This window comes from Cnephaeus nilssonii (assembly GCF_951640355.1).
Source record: "Cnephaeus nilssonii genome assembly, chromosome: 9".
Taxonomy (NCBI): Eukaryota; Metazoa; Chordata; class Mammalia; order Chiroptera; family Vespertilionidae; genus Cnephaeus; species Cnephaeus nilssonii.
In genome coordinates this window covers 11,101,295-11,126,818 of record NC_137080.1, presented here as the reverse complement: position 1 = coordinate 11,126,818, position 25,524 = coordinate 11,101,295, and the positions used below count along the sequence as shown (strand labels likewise).

The 25,524-nt window shown below is 44.9% G+C and overlaps 2 protein-coding genes across 2 annotated transcripts in view; one reads left to right on the top strand and one right to left on the bottom strand.

Annotated features, from left to right (window-relative positions):
• TRAPPC3L (trafficking protein particle complex subunit 3L) overlaps window positions 1–19,521 on the top strand; it is a gene marked incomplete at its 5' end in the record, with an annotated part of 36,251 nt that extends 16,730 nt beyond the window's left edge. The window contains 2 exons of the mRNA XM_079781155.1: window positions 14,832–15,017; window positions 19,177–19,521. Of these exons, the coding sequence (XP_079637281.1) occupies window positions 14,832–15,017; window positions 19,177–19,296 (306 nt within the window). The 3' untranslated portion in view covers window positions 19,297–19,521. The remainder of the gene's footprint in view (window positions 1–14,831; window positions 15,018–19,176) is intronic.
• On the bottom strand, window positions 3,584–12,014 carry CALHM5 (calcium homeostasis modulator family member 5). The gene is made up of 2 exons (XM_079779915.1): window positions 11,421–12,014; window positions 3,584–7,721 (listed from the first exon to the last, which is right to left on the bottom strand). Exons 1-2 carry the CDS (start codon window positions 11,958–11,960, stop codon window positions 7,332–7,334), a joined length of 930 nt encoding a protein of 309 aa, XP_079636041.1. The 5' UTR covers window positions 11,961–12,014; the 3' UTR covers window positions 3,584–7,331.
• Window positions 19,522–25,524: the final 6,003 nt, after the last annotated feature.

Here is a 25,524-nt window from a genome sequence, read left to right as displayed (position 1 = left end):
GGAGCTTTTGCTTTTGTTTCTCTTTTTCTAAACCTTTTCCAGGCCATTCTCTTGGCGTTGTGTTTTTTCAAAGAATGTTACCAGAGATGACCTACTAGGAAACCTGCCCAGGTGAAAGGAACGTGAAAAAGGCCATTCAAGCCAGAGGCACCAGCATATCTTAGGTCTTTTTCTTTCTCTTCAAAAATAAAACAGATTTGTTCCTTATGATTCTGTAGTTTATTTTTGCTCCTTTTTTTTCTGATTACATTTGGCTTTTTTCCATTTTCCAAACAATGTACATTTTAAAAAGAAATACTTTCCCTCAAAATCGCTGTATTTCACAATTCTAAGGAAAAGCCTAAATGCCATGCCCCCAGTACAATGCACAACACTTGAATTCTGTTGACAACGTAATTCTATGCACAAAAGGGGAGGCTTTTTCTTTCCTGTCCTTTTGTTACTGGTGGGGCGCTCTCTGTGTCCCCCCCTCTTACCTGTAGAAGTGGAGATCTTGGGGTGCCATGGGGAAAAGAATTTCCTGAGGCCCCATGGGAGGATGAGGTATCTTGGAAAGCCTTATTGATGATGTAAGGTTGAGGGGGTTCCCTTCCAAGGTCCCACTTCCTTCCATCTGGCCATGGGGAAAGTCCGACCTTGTCTTCAGCGGGATTAAAGCCACTGCCCAGAGCTGCCAAGGCGCACGTCTACTCCACCGTAGGCAACTCAATGCTGTTCCAAGATCCCTGCCAGGAAACCCCTTCAGTGCAGGCCGGGAGTGGGGAGAGGGTTCAGGGTCACGCCCACTGAGTCGCCTCCATCAGACAGCCAGCAGCTGTGACTCTGTTACTTACAAAGATCCCCCAATCCTAAAATATTCAGTATCTTGCCACTGTTTTGTAGGAGAATAATTTTTAAATAGACGTTTGAGAATTACTGTATGTCCCTCCCACCCCCAACCAAAAGATGGAAGTGGGAAACTGAGGCACCACAATAGTCAAGTCCTCAGAGTCCAGGCTGGCTTTGGGAGTCAGGCATGTCCAACCATGTGGCTCCTGCAGGGAGCTGAAGGGGTGGGAAGAAGCCACACGAACAGCTCAGCCACGAATCCGACGTGTCTCGCTCGGAAACGCAGGTTCACAACCAACAGAGCAGCAGCTGGCGACCAAGTCACAAAAGAGCAGTTCTCAGCACAGAGGAGGCAGGGGTGGACGCCGGGGTTAAAGTGCCCTCCGGGCCTCATTCTCAGCACCTTCCTAAAACGACTGCTTCCTTTCATCCCTCAACTGGACAGTGGAAGCTAATCAGACTAAGCCTGAAATAGAGCATTTCTCTTTGCTATTAATTACTATTTTCAAAGGCTAACTCACAATTTAGTGGTAAGAGCCTATTGGACTTTTTTCCCCCGCATTTTCCAACACATGATATTAAAATAAGTGGGGGCCCTTGATAAGCAGGGATTGAATTCCGTGGAAGTCACAGCACAACACCACACAGCATTCCAGAGGAGCTGGCATCACAGCCAGCTGAATGTCAGGCCAGTTTCCTACTGAGTGGCATTTCTTTTTTAAAGCTGGGAATAAGAGAGTGGAAAAATTAAAAGGAAAGAAAAATCCTTTATAGTTATAAAATTCTCAATATCTAAAAAATAATGAGTATTAACAGCAAAAGCAATTCATAACAAGAATTATTACCGCTTGGGCCAAAAATATGCCAGGTAGATGATTAAAAAATAAGAAACTTCTTTATACAAACATAATCATTTAGACTTAATTCTCCCCTCTGAGTAGGCAAGAACTGCTTTATACAAACACCCACGTACTTGAACTAATCCTCCTTGGACCTCTGGGAGGGGTGAAAGGAAGAAAACGCAGGAAGTTTGCTTTTGTGGAAAAGCATGTACGCGTAGCCACAGGGTCTGTGGATCTTGCAGACTGATTGGGTCTAACCCATCAGATCACATCAGTTACTTATGGCGGAGCTCCACTATGAAGGCAAGGCACCTGCAGGAAAATTGCCCTGAAACTGTTATGATGATTACAATTATGTAACACTAGAGGCCCGGTGCACGAAATTCGTGCACGGGGGTGGGGTGTCCCTCGGCCCAGGCTGCACCCTCTCCAATCTGGGACCCCTCGAGGGATGTCCGACTGCCCATTTAGGCCCGATCCAACCAGGCCTAAACGGGCAGTCAGACATCCCTCTCACAATCCAGGACTGCTGGCTCCCAACTGCTCGCCTGCCTGCCTTCCTGATTGCCCCTAACCGCTTCTGCCTGCCAGCCTGATCACCCCCTAACCACTCCCCTGCCAGCCTTATTGATGCCTAACTGCTCCCCTGCCAGCCCGATTGCCCTCAACTTCCCTCCTCTGCCGGCCTGGTCACCCCTAACTGCCCTCCCCTGCAGGCTTGATTGCCCCCAACTGCCCTCCCTTGCAGGCCTGGTCCCTCCCAACTGCCCTCCCCTGCTGGCCATCTTGTGGTGGCCATTTTGTGTCCACATGGGGGCAGCCATCTTGTGTGTTGGAGTGATGGTCAATTTGCATATTACTCTTTTATTAGATTATTTTTCCTCAAGTCACAGAGAAATATCTCTGAAAGTTCAAGTCTCAGCACATTCTGCCAGTCATCTTCCCTTATTAGGAATGTCCGTCTTCCAGTTCTGCTTGTGACTGGGACATACGGAAAATCTGACTTTAACAAGGCATCTTGTTTCCTGGCACTATTATATTCCAGGAAAATGTTTTCAATCTTCCATAGATCTTAGCACATGAAAACCTAGTCTAAAATTTATATAATTTATTACCAATGTTATCCAAATAAATTTAACTTTTTAAAAAAGCAAACTAAAGAAGGTTAAAAAATACAGTCTATCCCAACTTCCCATTGGCAAATTCTTGGTTTTGTTTTTATTGCTTAACTTATCTGGATGAAACTCATGAGAGACCGACTTACAAAAAACCTAAGTGTGTGGATTTGTTGACAAAAGAATGTCCAGCCTATAGCAAAGTCTTTTAAGAGTTTATTTGAGCCAAATTTTGAGGTTAGGCCTGGAAGCAAAATCTCAATGGATTGAGAAAATGCTCTGGAGAATGGCAGTTTTGCAGCTTATTTTATACATTAGAATCAAAGAAGGAGACATAAGGAGGGTTACATGAAATTAATTGGTGGTAGATTAAGGGGGCAGGAGGAAAGCAAAGCAGGGCAATCTCTGAGACTGGATAAAATGCCAAATGGAGAAACATACTTCTTTTACATTGATGGGTACACAATAGTTAATAATTAGCATTTACAGCACATACAGAGGGTATTCAGGGAACAAGATAATAATGAGAAGTTCTGTGGTCTGGTGCTCTGGTGCCTGTAGTTGTACCTTCGAGGGGTAGGAAAAGAAAATTATTCTGGCCCTGGCCGGTGTGCTAGTGGTTAGAGTGTCAGCCCGCACATTGAAGGGTTGTAGGTTCTATTCCTGGTCAAGGGCACGTACAATCCATGTGCTTCTCTCATCTCTCTCTCTCTCTCTCTCTCTCTCTCTCTCTCTCTCTCTCTCTCCGCCCCCCCCCCCCCTTCCTTCCTTCCCTCCCTCCCCTCCACTCTGTCTAAAATTAATGGAAAAATATCCTCAGGTGAGGATTCACAAAAAGAAAAAAGAAAAAAATTACTCTGAAATTTCAAAGGTATATTACCCTAGATGTATAAGAACAATAGACAGAGCTCACTTAAGGTCAAGATTGACCTTTGCTAAGGAAGCTGTAGGCCTGGGATGTGACTACCTGTTATGACCTGCCCAGTTAGGAATTTGTGATCAGACCATCCTGTGTGGTTACTTTTGGTCACTGAGCTTGTCAGGCCTGTCATTTGCCCCCACCCCCCAACCCCCAGCTTGTCAGTTACATTACATAGCTCCTTTTTCATCCACAACTTTAAAATAGCAGTATCTTTGGGAGCATTTTATTAATGTAACCTTTTAACAACAAAATTCCTTACAAGGAGGTAAAAACTACTTAGGAAATACTCTGGAAAACAAAATCCCAAAGGAAAAATCAAGATCAATCTGGGCCTAAGAGTTCAGAGACACCTTGGAAAGGCCAGCCAAACTCTGGGTCAGCCCTGCGTGGTGTCATTCTTTATTTGTGTCAGATGTAAGCTTTTGTCCAGGCTTGGCCTGACCTCTTAGTCATTGTCCAAGGTAATGGTTATCAGTCTTTCTGCTCCGTACAATAACCTGGAGGTTTCCTGAGGAAATCCTGATGCCCAGATCTTACTTTTAACCAATTAAATCATGGTCTCTGGGAATAAAGCCCAGCATAAGAAATTTTTATTTTTTAATATTTTTAAAATTAATTTTAGAGAGGAAGGTAGAGGGAGAGAGAGCTAGAAACATCAACGATGAGAGAATCATTGACCAGCTGCCTACTGCACACCCTACACTAGGAATCAAACCTGGGCATGTGCCCTTACTGGGAATTGAACCATGACCTCCTGGTTCACAGGTTGATGCTCAACCACTGGGCCATACTGGCTGGGCCATAAGAACTTTTTAAATGCTCCCCAAGCCGTCTTAATGGACATCCACTGTTTTAGAGCAAGAGTTTTCAAACTGTGTTCCCTGGCACCCTATAGTGATTGTGGTAGAGGTGAGGTGGCTTGTGAGGGCTGCCACTCCCCCAGACCCTCTGTCCCGATTCTTCCGGAGTTGCCTCTCATTTTATCTCTTTCAAGTGTTTCAAATAAGATAAAATGTCATTTCTAAAAGTGGGGGAACTAGAGAGATATAATAAAGCATCCATCATCTTGATTGAAGCAAAGCCCACCCCACCAGTGGTTGGGATGACTAGCTTATCTCTGGGGTAGGAGGTAGGGAGAGAAGCTCTGTCCTCCAGGACATTCACGCCAAAGAAGATGGATATTGATTAAACACTAATTTGTAGCTGCATATTTCTTCAACTGCTTGACTTCCTATATAGGACCATTGAGATCCACTCATCGTTAGCCACTTGTCTAAGGAAGCATGTTTTTTAAAGACACTGATTATTATCCCTCACGTTTCCTCCCATGACAGATATGAACAAAACCCCATGGAGAAATAATCTTGTGTTGATTCCATCAGCAACCATTATTACTGCAGACGTACATTCCTTAGCGCTAAATCCAGGAATAAAATGTTGTCAATGCGATTAGTAATAATTGTATGGGTTAAGCACTCTTCCAAAGGATGCTTATACTTTCAGGTATTGTTTTTAACAAAACTACTCAGTATCACCTGAGTTTAGACTTTTCTTACTTCAAAAATATTTTTTAATTGATTTTGGAGAAGAAGAGCGAGGGAGAGCGATTGAAACATCAATGATGAGAGAGAATCATTGATTGGCTATCTCCTGCACTCCCCCTACTGGGGATCGAGCCCACAACCCAGGCATGTGCCCTGATGGAGAATTGAACCGTGACCTCCTGGTTCATAGGTCCACGCTCAACCACTGAGGCACGCTGGCCAGGCTCATTGATGCTTCAATGAGGAGACATGCTTTTTATGGTTAAATGAACATTTGAGAATAAATCAACATCATGCAACATTTTATGTGGTAGACGTTGAATCAGATAAATTCAGGTGCAAATTTAGTTTCTTATCTCTTACCTATGACTTAACTTTAACCTTTTTGAACTTCAATGTTATTCATAAAAGTAGAAACAGTAATACTTCCTTCCCAGTATACTTGTGAGTTTTAAATATAAATCATGTGTAAACTACCCAGAGCATAATAGATTGTCATATACATTAATTCTACCTTTCCTCCTTAGTGGAAGAGCAAAATTTAGAATATGGTCTCTCTTACAGCTAGACAAGTATTTTTTCTGCATAACTCAATTTTAACTAGCGACTGAACATTGAAAATATTATTTGAAGCTGCCTAAAAGCAAATTTCCTTCCAGATTCAAATATGACATTTTATATGTGTAATAAGTATGTTCCAACCCACAAAATGGATTAAACTAATCTAATGCTCTTGATCAAAATCCTGTTCCAAAAGGAATAACTCCAAAGCCACTGGCACTTAGCCTGGCTAGCATGGCTCAGTGGTAGAGTGTCGACCTATGAACCAGGAGGTCACAGTTCAATTCCCTGTCAGGGCATATCCCCGGTTTGTGGGCTCAATCCCCAGAATGTGAAGACATCAGTTTTCAAAAATAATACATTGAATTATTATTCAATGTGTGGGCGTGCAAGAGGCAGCCAATTAATGATTCTCTCTCATCATTGATGTTTTTTATCTCTCCCTCTCTCTCCCTTCCTCTCTGAAATCAATAAAAATATATATTTTTTAAAAAGCCACGGGCACTTGCCTTGTTTACCAGTAATGTAGGCCTTCTCTGGGGTTTCTCTCTGTGTTCAAGCTCCAGCCTCGGCATCCCAGCTTGCCCTTTAGCCTCTCCTAAAATCTCATTCTGGCTCAGTGTACATTTTGGGCTTCACGCTTTGGACAGTTCCCACAGACCTCCAGTCAGGGCTCACTGCCCCATTCAGCACAGTGGGCACTGTGCCCAGGGCCCCTGATACCTGTAGGGGCCCACAAGTGTTTTGAATTTCTTTTAAAATCTGAAGAAAATAAACTTTTGGGTTGAAAAAAATTTTAATACATAATATTTATATATTTTCTTTTCTATCAATACAGTCATGAATGTGTGTGTGTGTGTGTGTGTATTTTTAATGTAGAACGGGGTCCATGAAGGCAAAAGTACTTAGAGCTCACAAAAGCCCTAACACAGCCCTGCTTGCAGGGCGTATTTTCATTGTATGCTGGAAACATGTGAGAAGGTCAGAATTTTAGGCATTATGTCCATTCAATGTATTATTTTTGAGAACTGATGTCTTCAGATTCTGAGGAAATGAATTTCAGGTGGTGGAATTTGATACATCCTTAAAGGGCAGTAGGATAGATTTATAGGACGAGGATTTTGCTGACTACACTGCAGATCCCACTGTGTACGGTCGTCCATTAAGAGTACCTGTCTCACTCACAACTCACCACTTCTTTCCCAGATGCCATGACCTCCTTGCATGCATCTTGCTGTTGAATCATAAAATCTTAAACTTGAAGATTCTGAACCCAATCCCCACCCAAAGCAAGACCACCTTTCTCGCCATCCTTGACCAGTCACTCAGCATCAGTTTGAGCGCATCCTAACGCTGTCTGCACTTGGGAGCTGCAAAGCTGCTTCCCTTGGCCTTGTTGTCTTATAAAGAAACCCGGGATGTGAGAAAACACAGATATTCACAGGTTGTGGCTGATGCAGTAACAAGATGTTATAAGAAGTGAACCTCTGGACGCCATGAGTCAGCGATGGTGGGTGAACTACACATTGTGGGCGCTACCCACCAGCACTATTGTGGTCTCATCTTCCTCGGGGCTAGGTTCCGGACCCTCCTCCACCACCCTGTGCAGGGTGCTATAGTGTTGCTGGCTTTGGTGGAAAGAATGCAGCTCTGAAGCAGCCTCCCAGGCAGCAAAAGTAGGCATGGGGAAGACCTCTGGCCTCTTGTTTTCAAAAAAGCTTTTCAGATTTCTCTCACTCAGCTTGCTGGCGTAGTCCAGGAACGCATTTTCCAACTGCTCCTTCTCCTTTTGTGCATATGTCTTCCAAAAATTCAGCTGAAGGTAGCTAACTTTAGATCGGCAGCGAGCATAACAAGTGGTGAGCAGAGAGAACAAAGATGCTGAACAAATCAGGCACCATCCTAGAATCTTAGAAAGAGAGAGATATTGAGGGCATGTAAAAGCAAAGCCACTTCTCAGGGAGCTGGGGTGATAGTATTGGGAAGTGAATGGCTAAATTAAATCCACATCTCAGCTGAAATCCTTCATCTTATTTTTTTAACAATACTTTTCTAACAGTCAAAATAAATTTTGACTTTACCTAATTATTCTCCATCCTCCATATCACTGCTGATATGCAAATAAATAACTGGAAGGCAGGCAAATAGAAAAAAAAGCAAAAATATATAGATTATACAAGAATCAGGGAAACCAAGCCCTCAAATAGTATTATCTTTCAGAGGGAACATTTCTGTGCATGGGTCAATGTGTTCATTTGAGCAAATGACCAATTTCTTAGCCATGTGTTTTCTGGCATTGATAAATGCATATATGCATCCAGTGACTGATTTTTCCCAAGTTCTCTTGTTTGTAGGGAGCAACAACCCCTTCTGAGAGAAATTTCATGACTCATTATCATGATAAAGTAAAACAGACAGCTTACCTAATAATAGACAAACATGTAAATTGACCGTACCTCCACTAAGCCCACAGCCAATCAGGAGTGAGTACGCAAATTAACCCAACAAAGATGATGGGTTAATTTGCATATGCAGGTGTGGAGTGGCCAGGAGGGGCGGGACACCTGCTCTGAGGAGGAGGGGGGGCAGCGGAGGGATGCTACAGGAGCGGTGCTCTGGCAGGGAGCGAGGACTTGCAGGCTCCCGGGTGGAGTCATTGTGAAGGGCTCAGACTCCACATGAATGCTGGCTCTGGATTGGCACCAGTTGGGTTTAAATCTCAACTTTCCCCTTACTGGCTGTTCTCTGCACCTCAGTTTTCTCAACCGTAAAATGGGGGTTACCCATCCCAGAGGGCAATTTGGGGGATTAAAATGAGATGATGTGGACATATATGTGCATTCAGTAAGTGTGAGCTATTATTACATGACTAGAGGCCCAGTGCACGAAAATTCATGCACTGGGGGGAGGGGGGGAGGTGTCCCTCAGCCCAGTCCGGGACCCCTCAGGGGATGTCCACCTGCTAGCTTAGGCTCACTTCCCAGGGGATGGGGCCTAAGCTAGCAGTCAAACATCTCTCTGGCAGCCCAGGAGCCCTCAGGGGATGTCCACCTGCCAGCTTAGGCCTGCTCCCCACGGGAGCCTAAGCCGCAGTTGGATATCCTTAGTGCTGTGGAGGAGGCAAGAGAGGCTCCTGCCACCGCTGCTGTGCTCGCAGCCATCAGCCTGGCTTGTGGCTGAGTGGAGCTCCCTCCGTGGAAGCACAGTGACCACCAGGGGGCAGCTCCTGCATTGAGTGTCTGCCCCCTGGTGGTCAGTGGGCGTCATAGCGACTGGTTATTCTAGGTTGTTCTGTAGTTAGGGCAGTTTGCATATTACCCTTTTATTATATAGGATTATTATATAAGATGCTATTTTTCAAATGTATATGTGTATGTAAATGCATGATTAAACTCATGGTATCTTTCTATCATGATTAATGAATTAGACACAGCTACCATGGAGTGAAAGTCCTCATATTCATCTGACTTGTGGTTGAATACTTCAGAACTTCCTCTTTTCTTCATCCCCTACAACCAGGCCTCCTGCGGGTCAGTAGGCCATCTCACCTCAATATCTGAGCCAATTCTGCTTGAGTTTTAAATCATTTGGTCAGCTTCAAACTCCCCCTCTTCTCCCCCTCCCTCCCTGGAAATGACCCTAGCATCACCTTGCTCTCACCAGAGTACTGAGCCCTCTTGTTCTTCCCCAACTTATAGTACCCATAATCTAACTACACACGGTACATGATCCCACCCCAGCCTTCAATAGTGTCCCATTCTGCATGAGTCTCCTCCCTCAAACCTTGGGAGTTTCCTCATCAATTATCGTGCGCCAGAAGCTTTATGCCCCTTTATGTCCATTATCTCTATACCCTCCAGCAGGGCAAGTATTATTCCCCCAACTAGAGGACTCTGAGGTTCAGAGAAGTCAAATCACTAGCTCTAGATCACATAGCTGGTGACTGGTAGAGTCAGGACTCAAACCCAAGGCTAGCCAACTCCAAGGCCAAGTTCTTTCCACTCCTACACTTTACCTCCCTTAAGAAAAGAGCATCACCCAGCTGGGTTTCTTGTTTCTCTGCCCCACTTATGGATGGGACACTTTTTTCATCCCCACCCACATGCCCAACTATTAGTCTGGACTGTTTGTTTCTCCTGATTACCTGAACCACTGTGAGCACCTGCTATTGACACAGCTTGCCTTGTCCACATCCCTCATGCATCCTCCCCCAGGAATGAGCCCCAGGTCCTTTTCATTCTGCTGAAAAGTAAAACAGGTCGGTGTGCCCAGGTTCAGCCATGACAGCATGTGCATGATTTCCTTGTGCTTGTGTTTAGAGAAGAAAAGCTCACACGGTGATAAGTGTTTGGATCTGGCACTAACTGAACGGAGCCTGGTGCCTGGGGACAAAAATCATAAATCACTCACTGTGTCATAACCTTCGTAATTAATACCTTCCTTCAACAAAAGAAGAAAGACATCTGGGAGCCTGGCATGTTTTTATCTAAGATGTACTTTATGCATTACACAAAACACTTTAGGCTTATCGGTTTATGGAAAGTATAGGACAATACTGCCAGGCAGCTTTGGAATGCAGGATTTTAAAAGCACTCTTTGCCTTGATGTGTAAATCCTTGTTGAAAAGTAAAATTATACTATTTTCAGTGCGTTTATTCCCAAACAAGTGGCATTGCTGACCAGCTGTGGATCTGCTTATCCACCCTTATTGCTTGTTTTGGTTTGGGGAATGCAATTCCTTCTACTCACAAGTAGGAATGCAGTCTTTCCCGAGGCCGGGGCAAGGCCGTCACATCTGGATTTGTGCTCACAAACCTGGAAGGATGACAAGCTACTTCCCCACATCGGTTAGGGAAAGCTATGATTTCCTTCTGTTACATAAAACAAAGCCCCGAATCGTGAGCTTCTAACGTCACGTAAGACTTGTTGAGCTGTGCAGCCCAAAGAGCGGAGGACACACCTCCCTCCAGAATATGATCGCTTTTCACTGGAGGCTAAAGTCGGCCAATTCCTACGTTATCTGGGAAACTCTCCTCAATCCTGACACTATTAACACACAGAGATAGAAGTTGCCAGAAATCATTCAAGGGAATCTTGATTTTAACTATATTGCATGCAACACTGCAAAGCATTAACTCACTTGGTTCAGCTATATTTTAATAGATGGACGCTGTGTGTGTGGGTTTTGTTGTTTTTCCCCCCCTGAGAAACCAACTTGAAAATAAATAATTGACAGAAGGCAGTAATTTCTAATTACAGCTCTGGCCGTAACGCTCAATTATGAGTTCGTATCATGCATTATTGACGAAGTCAACCCGGAGAGAGGGTTTTAAAGTACTTAAGTATTTACGTAAACAGAACCCAGAGGGTGTTTTCTGTTCGGAAATGGAAAAGACAATTCAATCAGCAGTTTTACTGAGCCCCTCGGACTTCTAAAAAGCTTTTCCCCGAGATGGTCTCTACCCTGCATCCTGTTCCAATTTCCACTGTGTCTCAAACGGTTCTGGCAGGATTCAGACTCAGCCCTGGCGAGAAGGAGAACTGAGAGAATAGCTCAAGCTGGGAGGGAAAGCCAAGTTTGTCCTTTTTTTTTTTCTTTTTTTTTTACCTGAGACTGGGCCTGCAGGGACAGCTTCAGCTCCTCGCTGTCCGTGGCTGGCATGCTGGTCTTGCCACAGGACACTTTGTGAAGCTCGGCCCAGCACTCTTTGGGCTTGTCCTTGCAAATCAACCCCAGGAGCCTCGCACTTTTTGTCCCGCTCATGGCACATTCATAAAAGGTGCCATTGAGCAAAGCCACAGACAGCCACATCATTGGCGCCACCAAGGAGCTCAGCGTGATCTGGCCCAGGACGTAGAAGAAGCGGCCGCCGTGGCCCCGGGGGAAGATCTTCCTGGGGTTCACGCAGCAGCCGGTGAAGAGTCTCCAGGACCTGCTGTTCAGGAAGAAGCCCAGGATCAGCAAGACCCAGGCGGGAGCAAACAGGAAGACCAGCCCGTAGGCCGCGTTCTCGCTGCTGCAGGGGCACTTGAACGCCACGAGGGAAAAGAGACGCTCGCTCCCCAGGGTCAGCAGAGCCATGAAGCTGTAGCCAATCACCGTTTTCTGGTGCAGGATGAACCTGACAATCCCGTTGAAAGCATCCATTTTGGAGGTGGATGAAGCAGGGAAAGGCTTTGCCTTATTTATGGGCCGAGCAGCTGTGGCCGTGGCTGAGGGTGGAGCTCCTCCTTCATTGGAAGCCACCGGCCTCCTTCTCAGACCGAATTCGGCCAGATAAGGAAACAATGTCATTCCCCAAGAATGAGCATTTCCCAACTGTGTTTAGACAATGCCTCCTACTGGTGGGTAAAACACTGGTAATTAAATTCCAAGTGCAAAGCCTCCGTTTTTATGCTATTTCCATGCATTGAGAATCTGAAAGACATTCTCGCTCGTGTAAATAACAGTCTAGGAATTTTCCAGCCGGAGAAATCAAAGCATTCCCAGAAATGGGTTTCAGCCAGTTGGTCCGGAGCCAAGTCAATGTCCAAGTCTGGACATTTGTGCTGTTTATTTGTGTGTGTGTGCTTTTTTTTCTCTCTCTCTTGCTACTTAAGAGCAGGAAATTCACTTTATATCCTTTCAAGCTGGCTAGTGGCAGAGATGTGCAGCACATTTCAGGATTTGACTACTTGGAATTTATAGGAAAACTTGAGTGAGCCTCTGAGTTTTGAATGAAAGACAAAATGGGAAGTCCTCATCATTTCCTTCCTGGGCTATCATAGTAATCTCTCGATTGGCATCTCTGCCTTTGACCTCATGCCCAGCATCCCCTCAGTCCTAAATCCACCCTCCCCACTGACACAAAGGAGATCCCTTTAAAACAGAAACTGAATTCTGCCGTAGCTTATTCATGGCTTTGAGCCTCCCCACTGCCTACAAGCTGATAAATGCCAGCCTCCCATGAGTCTAATCATGGCGTTTCCTGCCCACGATATGTTCCCGCCACCTGGAATATCACCACCACCACCCCCACCTTGTTCACCTGACAACCTCTCACTCAGGATTCATGAACAGGGTAGAAGTGCCTTCCTCTGTGATTATTTCCAGGATTGCTTCTTAATACCGGGTGGGGCAAAAGTAGGTTTACAGTTGTTCCTATAGAAAATAATACAATAATTAATTGTGGAGAGCGGCTACAGTGTTTGCACAGGTTCAAGCCTCGGACTGATGAGAGGGCACAGTCCTCTCATGGCCACATGCAAGTCCCAGCTTGGAGGGCAGAGCCCTCCCAGCACAATTACAGCCAACAGCTATAGTTGTAAGCTTGAACCTATGGTCCGAACACGTGGCCCCACGTGCCTGAGTGATGTGGGCTTGATAGAGTTCAGGTGCATGTAATTGAGTAGGATCGAAACCCACGAGAATGTTGTAAACATCTTGGCCACGCCCTTGCTTTGCCTCGTGGCATCCGGCTTTAAAATGAAGACACGGCTTGTAGTCCGTGGCGCTGTTGCTGTCTCTCCATCAGAGAAGCATCGTCCCACTGAGACCCAGCCTTCATTCTCTTGTCTGTCTTTTCTCAATCCTTCACCGCCCCCTCTCAGGTTCACCTTTGGCGGTGCTGGCACAGCACAGTTAATAAATAATAATACAAGAATAGAGTCTGTGTTTTGCATACTCACAACTATAAGCCTACTTTTGCCCTACCCTATATATAACATTGTACTTGCAGGACTTATCATACTCTTGCAGTTATTTGTTTAATATCTGTAGCCCTTTTTATTAACTTGTATTCTGGATCTAAACATGGTGTCAAACAGATTAGATGCTCATTCAATAATTCCTTTTTCAAATAGTTATTCAACTCCCACTGTGTGCCAGGCACTGTACTAGACAGACAGTGCTCATTGAGTACGAATGAATAAATGAATGAATGAATGAATGAATGAATGAATGAATGAAAAAACCTTTAATTAGAAGTACTTCTAATTAGAAATAATTTAAGGAAATTATTTCAATTTCCTACATTGGTGTTAATTTTAAAATTAAATTAATGAAGGCACTTGAAAGACCTATTAAGCTGACACATTCCCATTAATAAGCCTCAAATTCCAGGTCTGTGTACCTTGTGAAAAGAAAGTGCGTGGACTAGGAGCTGAGATATAGTGTAGCCTTGGCCATGTCATTTTACGTCTCTGAATTCCGGTTTATTCATTTGTGAAAAGGGGAATGAAACAGAAATAATCGTCAAGGTTTCCTCCATTTCCATATTATAAAAAAAGTTAAGTCCTGTAAAACAGGAGACTTTTTTGAGAAGTCACGTTAGGACTCATTTGTGTGCCTCTCGCCACTACTCTTTGTTCCTTGTCAGAGATTTGCCATCCTTAGTAATATCACTTCCCCAAACATACCCTTGAGTCTAACCTTCCTATAGCATCCTTCGCTCTATCACATTCCTGTTAGGGCAGATGTGTTATCTTTTACTAGCCTCAGTGTGACAAATATCATACTAATATGTTGATATTAGTTATATTTTAATTTCCCACCTTCCTAAAGGATATTTACTTTTAAAAAAAATATATTTTATTGATTTTTTTTTTTTTTTTTTTTTTTTTACAGAGAGGAAGGGAGAGGGATAGATAATTAGAAACATCGACGAGAGAGAAACATCGATCAGCTGCCTCCTGCACACCATCTACTGGGGATGTGCCCACAACCAAAGTAAATGCCCTTGACCAGAATCGAAACTGGGACCCTTGAGTCCTCAGGCGACGCTCTATCCACTGAGCCAAACCGGTTAGGGCAAGGATATTTACTTTAAAAGATTTTTGTTTTAAGACCTAGTCCCTTAAGAGGTTTCATAAAAATAAAAGCACACTTCAAAAATAAATGTGAGCCCAGACTTCCTGACTGCAAACTCCACGCGCTTCCCCATTACGTAGCACTGCCTAGAACAGGGTATTTATTTGGGTGCCCTCTTTATAGACATTTGTTCTAGACCAAGTTATCGTAATTTGCCCCCCTCTTTGTTAGGTGGCTTTCAAGATGTACTTGGGGATTACACCAAGTGTGACCTGTAATAATTCCAGCAGAAATGCATTCTCCCTGATTCTGGACAAGAATCCTCTGGTGGAGTTTGTGGAAGAGCTCCCTGCCGGGCGGTCGTCTCTGTGCTACTGCAACTTACTCTGTGGGATTATCAGAGGTGCCCTGGAAATGGTAAGCCCCTGCTTCATTGTGCGGGTGCATTGGTTACCTAGTGCTGGGTAACAAATTGCCCCAGAACATAGCAGCTTAAAACAAATGTTTGTTATCTTACACGGTTTCTAAGGATCAGAAATCTGGGACCAGCTTAGCCGGGTGGTTGTGGCTCAGAGCTTTTCTCAGCTTAATACACAGGCAGTCAAGCTGTTGGCTGGGCTGCAGTCTCAGCCAGAGAATCTACTTTCAAGCCCACTCACATGGCCTTGCTAACAGTTGGCTAGAGGCTTCATGAAGTTCCTTGCCAAACAGGCCTCTCTGTAGGTCTAATCACAACCCTGGCGCAAAGTGGGAGGGGACTACCTGAGGGCGTGAATAACAGGAGGCCAGAGATCATTGAAGGCTATTTTGGAAGCTGGCTTCCACACCTGAATTATTCATCAATTTAAGTAAGACAATGATTAGTACCTGCTAAGAGTCAGGCACTGCACTTAGAAAGATGAACAAGACACAGTTGCTGCCCTTCAAGAATCGTCTGTCCTGTAGAGAAATCAGATATGTTACGTGTGACTAAGGGCTATGGGAGGACCTGGGTGGGGGTGGATGGAAGGTCAGGGACGACTTCCTAGAAAAACTGTGATCTGGCATTTGAAGGATAAATGGGAGTTTGGTGAGGTGAAAGCCTTGGGGAGCAGGGGGCAAAGGAACAGCTTGTCCAAAGGCACAAAAAGCATGTTTCCATCAAGGAACGAGGAACTTGAATTAGTTTACCATGAATGACATGTAGGCTGAGAGAGGAATTGTCATGAAGAAGGAGACTTAAATTCTTTTCAGAGGCCCGATTTAAAAAAAAAAAAATCAAATTCCCAACTTGTCAGAATATGACAAGTTGGGAATTTGATTTTTGTATTGAAAAGAGCAGAGACCGTTGTAGGTTTATAAACAGGGGGATGATATTTTCAAATTTGTATTTTAGGAATGTCATACCTTTGTCCACAAAGTGAAAGTGTACAGGAGGGGACAATGCTAGAGGGAGGAGGAGGGCAGTTAGGAAGTTGATTGTGGGAAACTGGAGAAAAACCAGAGAAAGCCCTGACAGGAGTGGAGAGAAGGGTGATGCCAACAACACTAAGAAGGTAGAACAGATTTAAGATTAGGTAATCAGTTGACTAAAGGGACAAGGTTGAGAAAAGACTCAGGGATTATTTTTAGTGTGTTTTTTTTAAAAATTTGTAATATATTTTTATTGATTTCAGAGAGGAAGGGAGAGGGAGAGAGAGATAGAAACATCAATGATGAGAGAGAATCATTGATTGGCTGCCTCCTGCACATCCCCCACTGGGGATGGAGTCCGCAACCCGGGCACATCCAGGCATGTGTCCTTGACTGGAATCAAACCCGGGACCCTTCAATCTGTAGGCCGAGGCTCTATCCACTGAGCAAAACCAGCTAGGGCTATTTTCAGGTTTCTGAGCAACCTATAGCGATGGTTGTACTATTAATCAAGAGAGCAAAACCAGGAGATGTTCATTTGGGGATGGAGAGACAAAATGAGGAGTTTAATTGGGCAGCTGCTAGGATTGAGGTATCTATACACACCAGTGATGATATCGCTCAGCAGTTGTTACACATGTCTGCAAGTCACAGAGATGTGGACTGAAGAAGCACTGGAACTCTCAAAGAGTGTGTAGATAAAAGTGTAAAGAGAGAGAGAGAGAGAGAGAGCGCCACAGTTGGAACCCTAGGAGGCGACAAAACATAGTGAGTAAGCTAGACAAGAGAATATAAAGGCTGCAAAGGATACCTAGAAGGAGCAACCAGAGCTTAGAAAAATACCAGGAAAGAATGGAGTCAAACAAGAGAGGAGAATATTTTAAGAAAAGGAAGTGATCAGCAAGACCAAGTACAGCAGAGGCTAAGTAAAACAAGACCTGAAAAATATTCACAACATTTAGGGACCAAAAAAGCTGTTCTGGGAAAGTGAAGGGAGAAGAAGATAATCTGTCCAAGACTGATGAGCCAAGGGCAGCTTAGGCAGAGGTAGTAACAAACAGTCTCGTTTTCACAGAAGCTTAGCTATTTAGAATAGTGAGACCAGATAGTAGCCCAAGTCTAGACATGTGTTGATCTACCCAATAATGAAACATAAATATAATTTTCAATTATTTATGACTAGAGGCCCAGTGCACGAAATTCGTGCATGGGGGGGTGGGGAGTGTCCCTCAGCCCAGCCTTCACCCTCTCCAATCTGGGACATCTCTCTCACAATCCAGGACTGCTGGCTCCCAACCGCTCGCCTGCCTACCTGCCTGCCTGATCGCCCCTAACTGCTTATGCCTGCCAGCCTGATCACCCCCTAACCACTCCCCTGCCAGCCTGATTGACGCTTAACTGCTCCCCTGCAGGCCTGTCCTTCCCAACTATCCTTCCTTGCAGGCCTGGTTGTCCCTAACTGCCCTCCCCTGATGGCCCGGTCCACCACCCAACTGCCCTCCCCTGCCTGCCTGGTCCCCTCCAACTGCCCTCCCCTGCAGGCCTGGGTCCCCCTCAACTGCCCTCCTCTGCCAGCCTGGTCACCCCTAACTGCCCTCCCCTGCAGGCCTGATCGCCCCCAACTGCCCTCCCTTGCCAGCCTAGTCCCTCCCAGCTGCCCTCCCCTGCTGGCCTGATTGCCCACAACTGCCTTCCCCTGCTGGCCATCTTGTGTGTTGGAGTGATGGTCAATTGGCATATTACCTCTTTATTATATAGGATAATTAGGGGAAGGACATAATAACAGGTAGTCCAAAAGAGTAAAACAATAGATATAATGTATCAGTCACACAGATCTTCCACAGGTCTATCTACCATTTTTTTAAGCTTGCCCTACAATCAATGACCATGAAATCAAGAAAGGAGAAAGGAAGAATTCTGAGAGTTAATGGGTTGAACCATAAAACCAAGTCAAAAGCAAGATAGAGAAGTCTCCATCTTTCATGGGTAATGGTTGACTATACATGCTGAATGATAGACACATAGGCAACAGACAACATGTGGCCCCAAATATTCAAATAGTATCAGTGTAGTCTCCTTGTTATTTTATTTAATTTTCTGTCTAATTTTTACAAAGACAGAAAAAGATCTTATATGGAAAAAATGTGGGTGAATTTATCTTCTCTATTTCAAAGTGCAGTCTATATCCTTCTATTGGGTGGTGGGCATCACAGAGGCATGGTTTTTGCACACTGTAGGGCCAAAGAACTTGGCCTACCAAGGTTTATGGTTTAACAAACCCAGGCTGGTTGGCCAAGGAATTCTTAGTGAGAGAGGGGAATGAGTCTAGTAAGATAATAATTAATATTAATTCATTACCAGGCTCAGGCTTTTCCACTGATTTGCTTTTATTAGGTACTTTCACTTATTTATTTTCTTTACCCCAATGACTTAAAATAGCCGAATGGTATTTTATTGAGGGTAGGTCAGCAATACCATGCCGCTCTTATGTGAATATATTTTAATGAATAGAGAAGTCAGCCCTTGGGGCTCACTTCAATGTCTGGGAAATGAGCTATGCCTTACAGAGGAAAAGAAGGCCTTGGTATCAAATATTCATGTCTGTAATTTCAATCTTTAATTTTATATTCATGATTTATTTAGTCTATATTTTTTTAAACCTCTCAAAGCCATAAGTGAGTCCTAAGTATTGTTAGGACAATACTTATTATGCTATGATTATGCTGTTTAGCTAGGACAGAATGATATATGGCAAGTCAGTTGGAGAGGAATCGTTTATGAATTCATTTATCCTTGGGAGTTCTGCTTGCAAGGCACATTGGGTCAAGGCTATCCTTGAGCTGAGAATCTGTGTTCTTTTTGAGATGGATTCATAATTCAGCCCTGTGAACAAAACTTGGCAAGGGTCCACTTCTCTGGGCTTGCCCCAGAGTCACCCAGGTTCGGCCTGGCCTGGACCCATCTCTTTGCAGATGCATAACACAGAGCTCACACACAGCCAGACCATCTCTGAAGGACACGCAGTAAAGGGCTCTTCATCCACAGAGCTAGCTCTTTTTTATCTTTCCATAAGGAAAGCCAGCTCCTATGGGGTAAATAAAGCTGAAAAAAAGAGACAGAAAAATGAGTTTTGTGTTTTTTTAAAAACGTAAATGACAAAAGCCTTTTTTCTTTTCTTTCCTAGGTTCATTTGGCTGCTGATGTCACATTCTTGCAAGACAGACTAAAAGGCGACAGTGTGACAGAAATAGGAATAACATTCCTGAAAAAGCTAGATGAGAAAAAATACAGACGGAAAAAATGAAGAATGGCAGGCAAAATGTCACAGGCTGATTAGTGGAGGAGCTAATATTAGTTAAACATAGACAGCCATTGAGATTTTGAATTGCTTAATAGCATGGGCTTTATGATAATTATAAAGTAGCCTGAAATTTGAAATGTAGTACATTAGGATATAAAGCTGTGGTTTTTTGCTTTTTCTTTTAAAGCACACATTTTCAATCTCATGTCAAAATTTCATATACAAATAGCTCCTTATAAGATAGCAAGCCTGAATTGCACATATTACATAGTTCAGTCTATTCATTTCATTATTTATGGTAACAGAAATAAACACACCTATATAGCTGTTATATTTATCTCTTCTCATTGGAAAAAATGAATGAAATGATAAAACATAGAGTCTACTATATATAGTTTCTAGATACTGTACATTGTATTCTCTATAGAAACAGTTCTATTTGTAGCAATCTTTCATATTTTTGAAAAACGATGGATGTGAATTTTCTCATATATTGGCTTGGTTTATAGCTTAAGCCTCCTGAAACTACTCTTAATTTGTAATCAACAAAGCAAACCTATTTACTTGGATGCTAATTCTGAAACACTTAAAAATAGCATCTATACTAATAAAAGGGTAATATGCAAATTGGTCAGGATGCCCTCACAGTAACAACTGGACAGCAGGCTGTGTGGGGCGACCAGGCAGGCGGGGTGGTTAGTGAGGGACGACCAAACGACCGAACAGCAGGCTGCATGGGGCAACCAGGCCAGCAGGGGTGGCAGTGAGGGGTGACCAGGCCAGCAGGGTGGGGCAGTTGGGGGCAACCAGGCCAGTGGGGGGGGGAAGTTAGGGGCGACCAGGCTGGCAGAATGGGGCAGGTGTGGGTGACCAGCCTGGCAGGGGGGGGGGCAGTAAGGGGTGACAAGGCCAGCAGAAGGGGGCAGGTGGGGGCAACCAGGCCAGCAGGGGGGGCAATAAGGGGTGACCACACAGGGGGGGCATAGTTAGGGGTGACCAGGCCAGCATGGGGAGCAGTTGGGGGTGACCAGGCTGGCAGGAGGGAGGGCCATGAGGGGCGACCAGGCTTGCGGGGGGCAGTTGGGGGCAATCAGGCTGGCAGGCAGAGGCAGTTAAGGGTGATCAGGCTGGCAGGAGGGGCAGTTAGGGGTGATCAGGCAGGCAGGCAAGTGAGCAGTTAGGAGCCAGCGGTCCCAGATTGTGAGAGGAATGTCCAACTGCCGGTTTAGGCCCAATCCCTGGGATCAGGCCTAAACCGGCAGTCAGATATCCCCCAAGGGGTCCTGAATTTGAGAGGGTGCAGGCTGGGCTGAGGAGCTCCCCCCACCCACCCCGTGCACGAATTTCATGCACCGAGCCTCTAGTTTAATTATAATTCATTTAATATATTTAATTTTTAGATAGCTGGCATTAACCAAATTCTTTCCTTTTCTTGTGAAATATTACTGATCATGAGGCCAGGAAATCACTAAAATGAGGAGTAAATAACGTTCTTTGAGAATACTTTCAAAGCTCATTCAGTTATGATGTTTACTATCATTTTTATCCTCTAAAAACTTTACCAAGTATATTTTATCTGTGACCAGAACATATTTAAAATTCAAAATGTACTGGATTAAATAGTCATCTTCACCAGACCTCAGCATAGAAGGGCAACCTATATGGCAGTCCGGAATCTACTGGGTTCTGCAGAGAAGTCAAATTAAAAGTAAAAGTTACAAGTAGTGTGGCACCATCACTTAAAACTGCTGTAAGTGATATGGTACTGAGAGACTCACCTGGGACTCAGGGGGCTGGAGAGAAGGGCGAGTTCTCTTTCTAGTGGCTTCAGCTGATGCTGACCAGTGGTTGATCTTCGGTAAGGTGTATAATCTCTCTCTCTCTCTCTCCCTCTCCCTCTCTCCTTCTCTCCCCCCCACCCTTCTCTCTCTCTCTAAAATGAGAGGCTAGGATATGATAAATATCTAAAATATATTCATGAATAAACGACATCAATAACCACTGAAATTCCACTTTTTTGGATTTTAGAAGACTATGGGGTTCGTGTTGACCAACGTCACCCCAATCAATTTAATAAATACATATTTTTTAAAAAAGAAGGCTATGGGGAAATTGTTCCTCACCTACCCAGCTGTCTCTTCTGGACAATGAGGTAGGTATTACGGATCAAATAGAGTCACTGGGGCAGCTGTCCCATCAATGGAAGGCCCTTCAAACCAGTTCCACAGAAGACCAGGAGTAGAATCTGGAAACTTGATCAATGCAGAGATTTTTGTTATCTTGGAAAAGGCAAAGGGAAAGGACAGTTTGGGGCAGAGAGACAGTTTAATTATTTCAAGTGACATCACCAGATAGTTGCCAAGCTGTTCACCGAGGAGGCCTGCCTATCAAAGTTGCCAGGAATCAGAAATTCTTCCCTCAGCAGCTTCTACGCTTACTTATTGTCTTCTCAAATCCCTCCGGCTCATCTATTAGTTATTAGGAGCCTGGATCTCTTTAGCAATTGGAATGGACTATTACGAATAACTAGCATTCCCGTTGCAGGAAAAATCCTGCAATAGGGTTTCCTGCTGCACTCTACCCCACCCTGCCTGCTCTCCTCCCTTGTCCCCCGCCCCGCGTTCTCTGCCAGCTCCCCTGCTTTTCTAACTTCTCCGCCAGCCCGCTCTCCTTCCTTCTTCCCCTGGCCCCGCCTCCGCTCCTCCCTTCTCCCCCGGCCCCGCCTCCGCTCCTCCCTTCTCCCCTGGCCCCGCCTCCGCTCCTCCCTTCTCCCCCGGCCCCGCCTCCGCTCCTCCCTTCTCCCCTGGCCCCGCCTCCGCTCCTCCCTTCTCCCCCGGCCCCGCCTCCGCTCCTCCCTTCTCCCCTGGCCCCGCCTCCACTCCTCCCTTCTCCCCCGGCCCCGCCCCTTCTCCCCTGGCCCCGCCTCCGCTCCTCCCTTCTCCCCCGGCCCCGCCCCTTCTCCCCCGGCCCCGCCTCCGCTCCTCCCTTCTCCTCCCCCCAGCTTGCTTGCTTCTCTGCAGCTTTGCTCCCTTCTGCAGCTCTTAGCTTCTTTCTACACTGTCGCGATATGCAAATTAGCCGCCATCTTTGTTTGGATAATTTGCATATTCATCCTGATTGGTTGGTGGGTGTGGCTTGGGCGTAGCAAAGGTGCGGACAATTTGCATATTTGTCTATTGTTAGATTAGATTGGAGAGTTCCCTCTTCTCCCTGTTTATGACAGACCAAGAATATTCCTGCAACCCCTTTACTTCCTTCTTTATTCCCTCTTCCATTTGTTAGAAATTTAATTATGCTTCATGCAATGGATATTTGTTGGCTGCCTATATCTTGCTGCCTTCTCATAGAATGACAGTTTTCTGCTCAGGTGCCCACCGTTTTATTAAGCAGCCCATCCACTTCAGGGGAAGTCATCACCTGGGCACAGTGGCTCATTCCCAGTTTAAAAGCACCCTCTTGACAGCCAGTCAGGACAGGGCATTCCCCAGACCACGATCATTGCTCTGGCATAGGGAGGAGGACATGGATGACTGGACTGAGAGAAAGGCCTGCCTGTTACAGAGCCGATAAATGTACTGCAGTCTAAGAGAGCAGAGTTGGGTTTCTGTTATAGTAATGTGGCCAAGTTCATTGCATTATAAATATGTGATGGTTAATTTGCAACACATTTGAGACTATCACAGAGAACTATTCATTATTACTTTTTTAGTAGTTGTAAACCCAATGCTCAGCAAAATAGAATTTGGGTTTACAATAACTCCCCTCCTCACAGGGAGGAAAGGGTTACAGAAGGAAGGAAATAGAAAGTTGCCGTTATAGTTTGCATCTACCCAGCACACAAGTCCCAGAAAAGGGAGATTCCGCAGGGAGAAGGCATTTTATACCAGTGCAGTGGGAGCTCTTCAAAAACACACAAAAAGAACCTCATAGATTTCAGGTCCTTGCTTCAACTGTATCCAACGGAAGCCTAAATTACATTAGGAGTCACTGGAGGATTCTAAAGTCAGAACAATCTTCTGATTCCTGGAGCCTCCCAGTGGCCTGAATCTTTCATGCCAGCAGTCTGCGTCTGGTGACTTGCTATTCAGTGTAGTGTGTGAATCACTAGACTTAATTACTGAAAAGAGGAAATTCTAATTCCCAATGGTCTATACAGGCCAAACAATATAAGCACCTGGAAATGCTGCTTTCCTCAGTTTTGAATGCAATTAAGATTTTTATCAGGTACTAGGCGTGTTAATTATGTGGTATGTCACTTAATTTTTCACAGCAACCTGTGAAGCATTAGGTGACAAAGAAAGCGGATTCACAAACTACAAAGAGGCTAAATTTGCCAGTGATTTAAGTGCATGATGACGAGGGGCTGCTGAGTAAAGGGAGCTGGGTGTCCAGCTTGGGAGGCTGAGGGCCCACAGGAGGCAGAGCCAGTGTAAGAAAGAAGCAAATAAGTTTGGAATATTTTAGCCCTAGCCGGTATTGCTCAGTGGTTAGAGCGCCGGCCTGCGGACTGAAGGGTTCGACTCTGGTCAAGGGCATGTACCTTGGTTTCGGGCACATCCCCAGTAGGGGACGTGCAGGAGGCAGCTGATCGATGTTTCTCTCTCGTTGATGTTTCTAACTCTCTCTCCCTCTCCCTTCCTCTCTGTTAAAAAAAAAATCAATAAAATATATATTTTTTAAAAAGCTTGGAATATTTTGAGTTTAAGGTGCCTTTGAAACACCTAAACAGCACCAGGACCGCAGAAGAGAGGTCATCAGTGTATGGTTAATAGTAAAGGCAATGGGTGTAGATGGCAACATCTGGGGAGAGCATGGACTTGAGAAAATATAAGGAGAGAAAAGAGAACCTGGGGTTGGGGGAACCGCCATTCAAAAGGCAGCAAAGAAAGAAGAGCACGAATTAGGCCAAACTTTCCGTCAGAGATGTACATAGAGCAACCGGTAACACTGAAGCCAAGAGAGTTTCAAGGAGAATGCAGTGGCTAGGTTATTAGATGACACGGAAAAGCCACGAGAGGGATGTTTGCTTTGATGAGAAGACGGTCTTTGCCCCAGGGCAATTTCAGGGCAAGATGGAGGCAGTTGCCGGGGAGCAGGGTAGTAAGAAGCTAGGAAAACCACTGGGCAAGTGGAATGGGAAAACAGACAAGAAAACTTAAACAAGGCCACACAGTTTGGGCAGTTTGCAGCCAGCTTGTGAACTGCAACGCCTTATCTTCCCCAACCAAGGACACTTGAGAGCAAATGGTTTATACTCTCCCCCCTAACCAGAGAATACATAGCTTAAATCACCCTGGCCTGGGAAAATAGAGAACAAAGACCCAATTAATGTCACTTGGGCCAGCTAATCTCAAGGACAGATGAAGTTGGGGGGGAAAAATAACAGAAACCCCAATTTAAGCCAGACAGACCTAAGATAAAAGTGAACTAGTAAAACAGAACAAAGAATAATCCAAAACTTCCCTATACATTTATTTTGATGCATCAGTATATTAAAAATGTACCTGGAGCCCTAACCGGTGTGGCTCAGTGGATAGAGCGTCGGCCTGCGGACTCAAGGGTCCCAGGTTCGATTCTGGTCAAGGGCATGTACCTTGGTTGCGGCACATCCCCAGTAGGGGGCGTGCAGGAGGCAGCTGATCAATGTTTCCCTCTCATCAATGTTTCTAGCTCTCTCTCCCTCTCCTTTCCTCTCTATAAATAATCAAAATATATATAGTAAAATAAATAAATAAATAAAAATGTACCTGGAAAGCTGATGAATATTCTACTGAAACCCTCCCCTAAGATTCTCGCCTGCAAAAAAAAAAAAAAAAGAATAAAAAGTCCTCAGGACAAAGACTCAAGGTGGGCTCAGAGCATGCCCATATCCCTTCCCGGGCGTGAACTTTTTACTTTTTCCTAAATTCTAAGGGTCCCCACGAGATTTTGCAGTCAGAGGAGCAGTGGGCGGCAGCAGCTTGACCTGGGCTCACCCCCTGATCCTATCTCCAAGGCCCCCTTTTCCTCTGTCTTCCCAGGGAGCTAAAGCAGCCTCGCCTAGGCTCATTCTCTCCTACAACATTTCTAGGGAGCCCAAGAGAGCCCTGCCTCGGCTCCCCCTGTCGTTTCTTCCATCCCAATTTCTTCCTTTGTGTAGCTGTCCCCAACATTAATAAACATGCTCTCAAAGCCATCAGGACTCGTATTGTGAAATCTTTCCTACAGGAAGTCAAAACCCACACACTACAG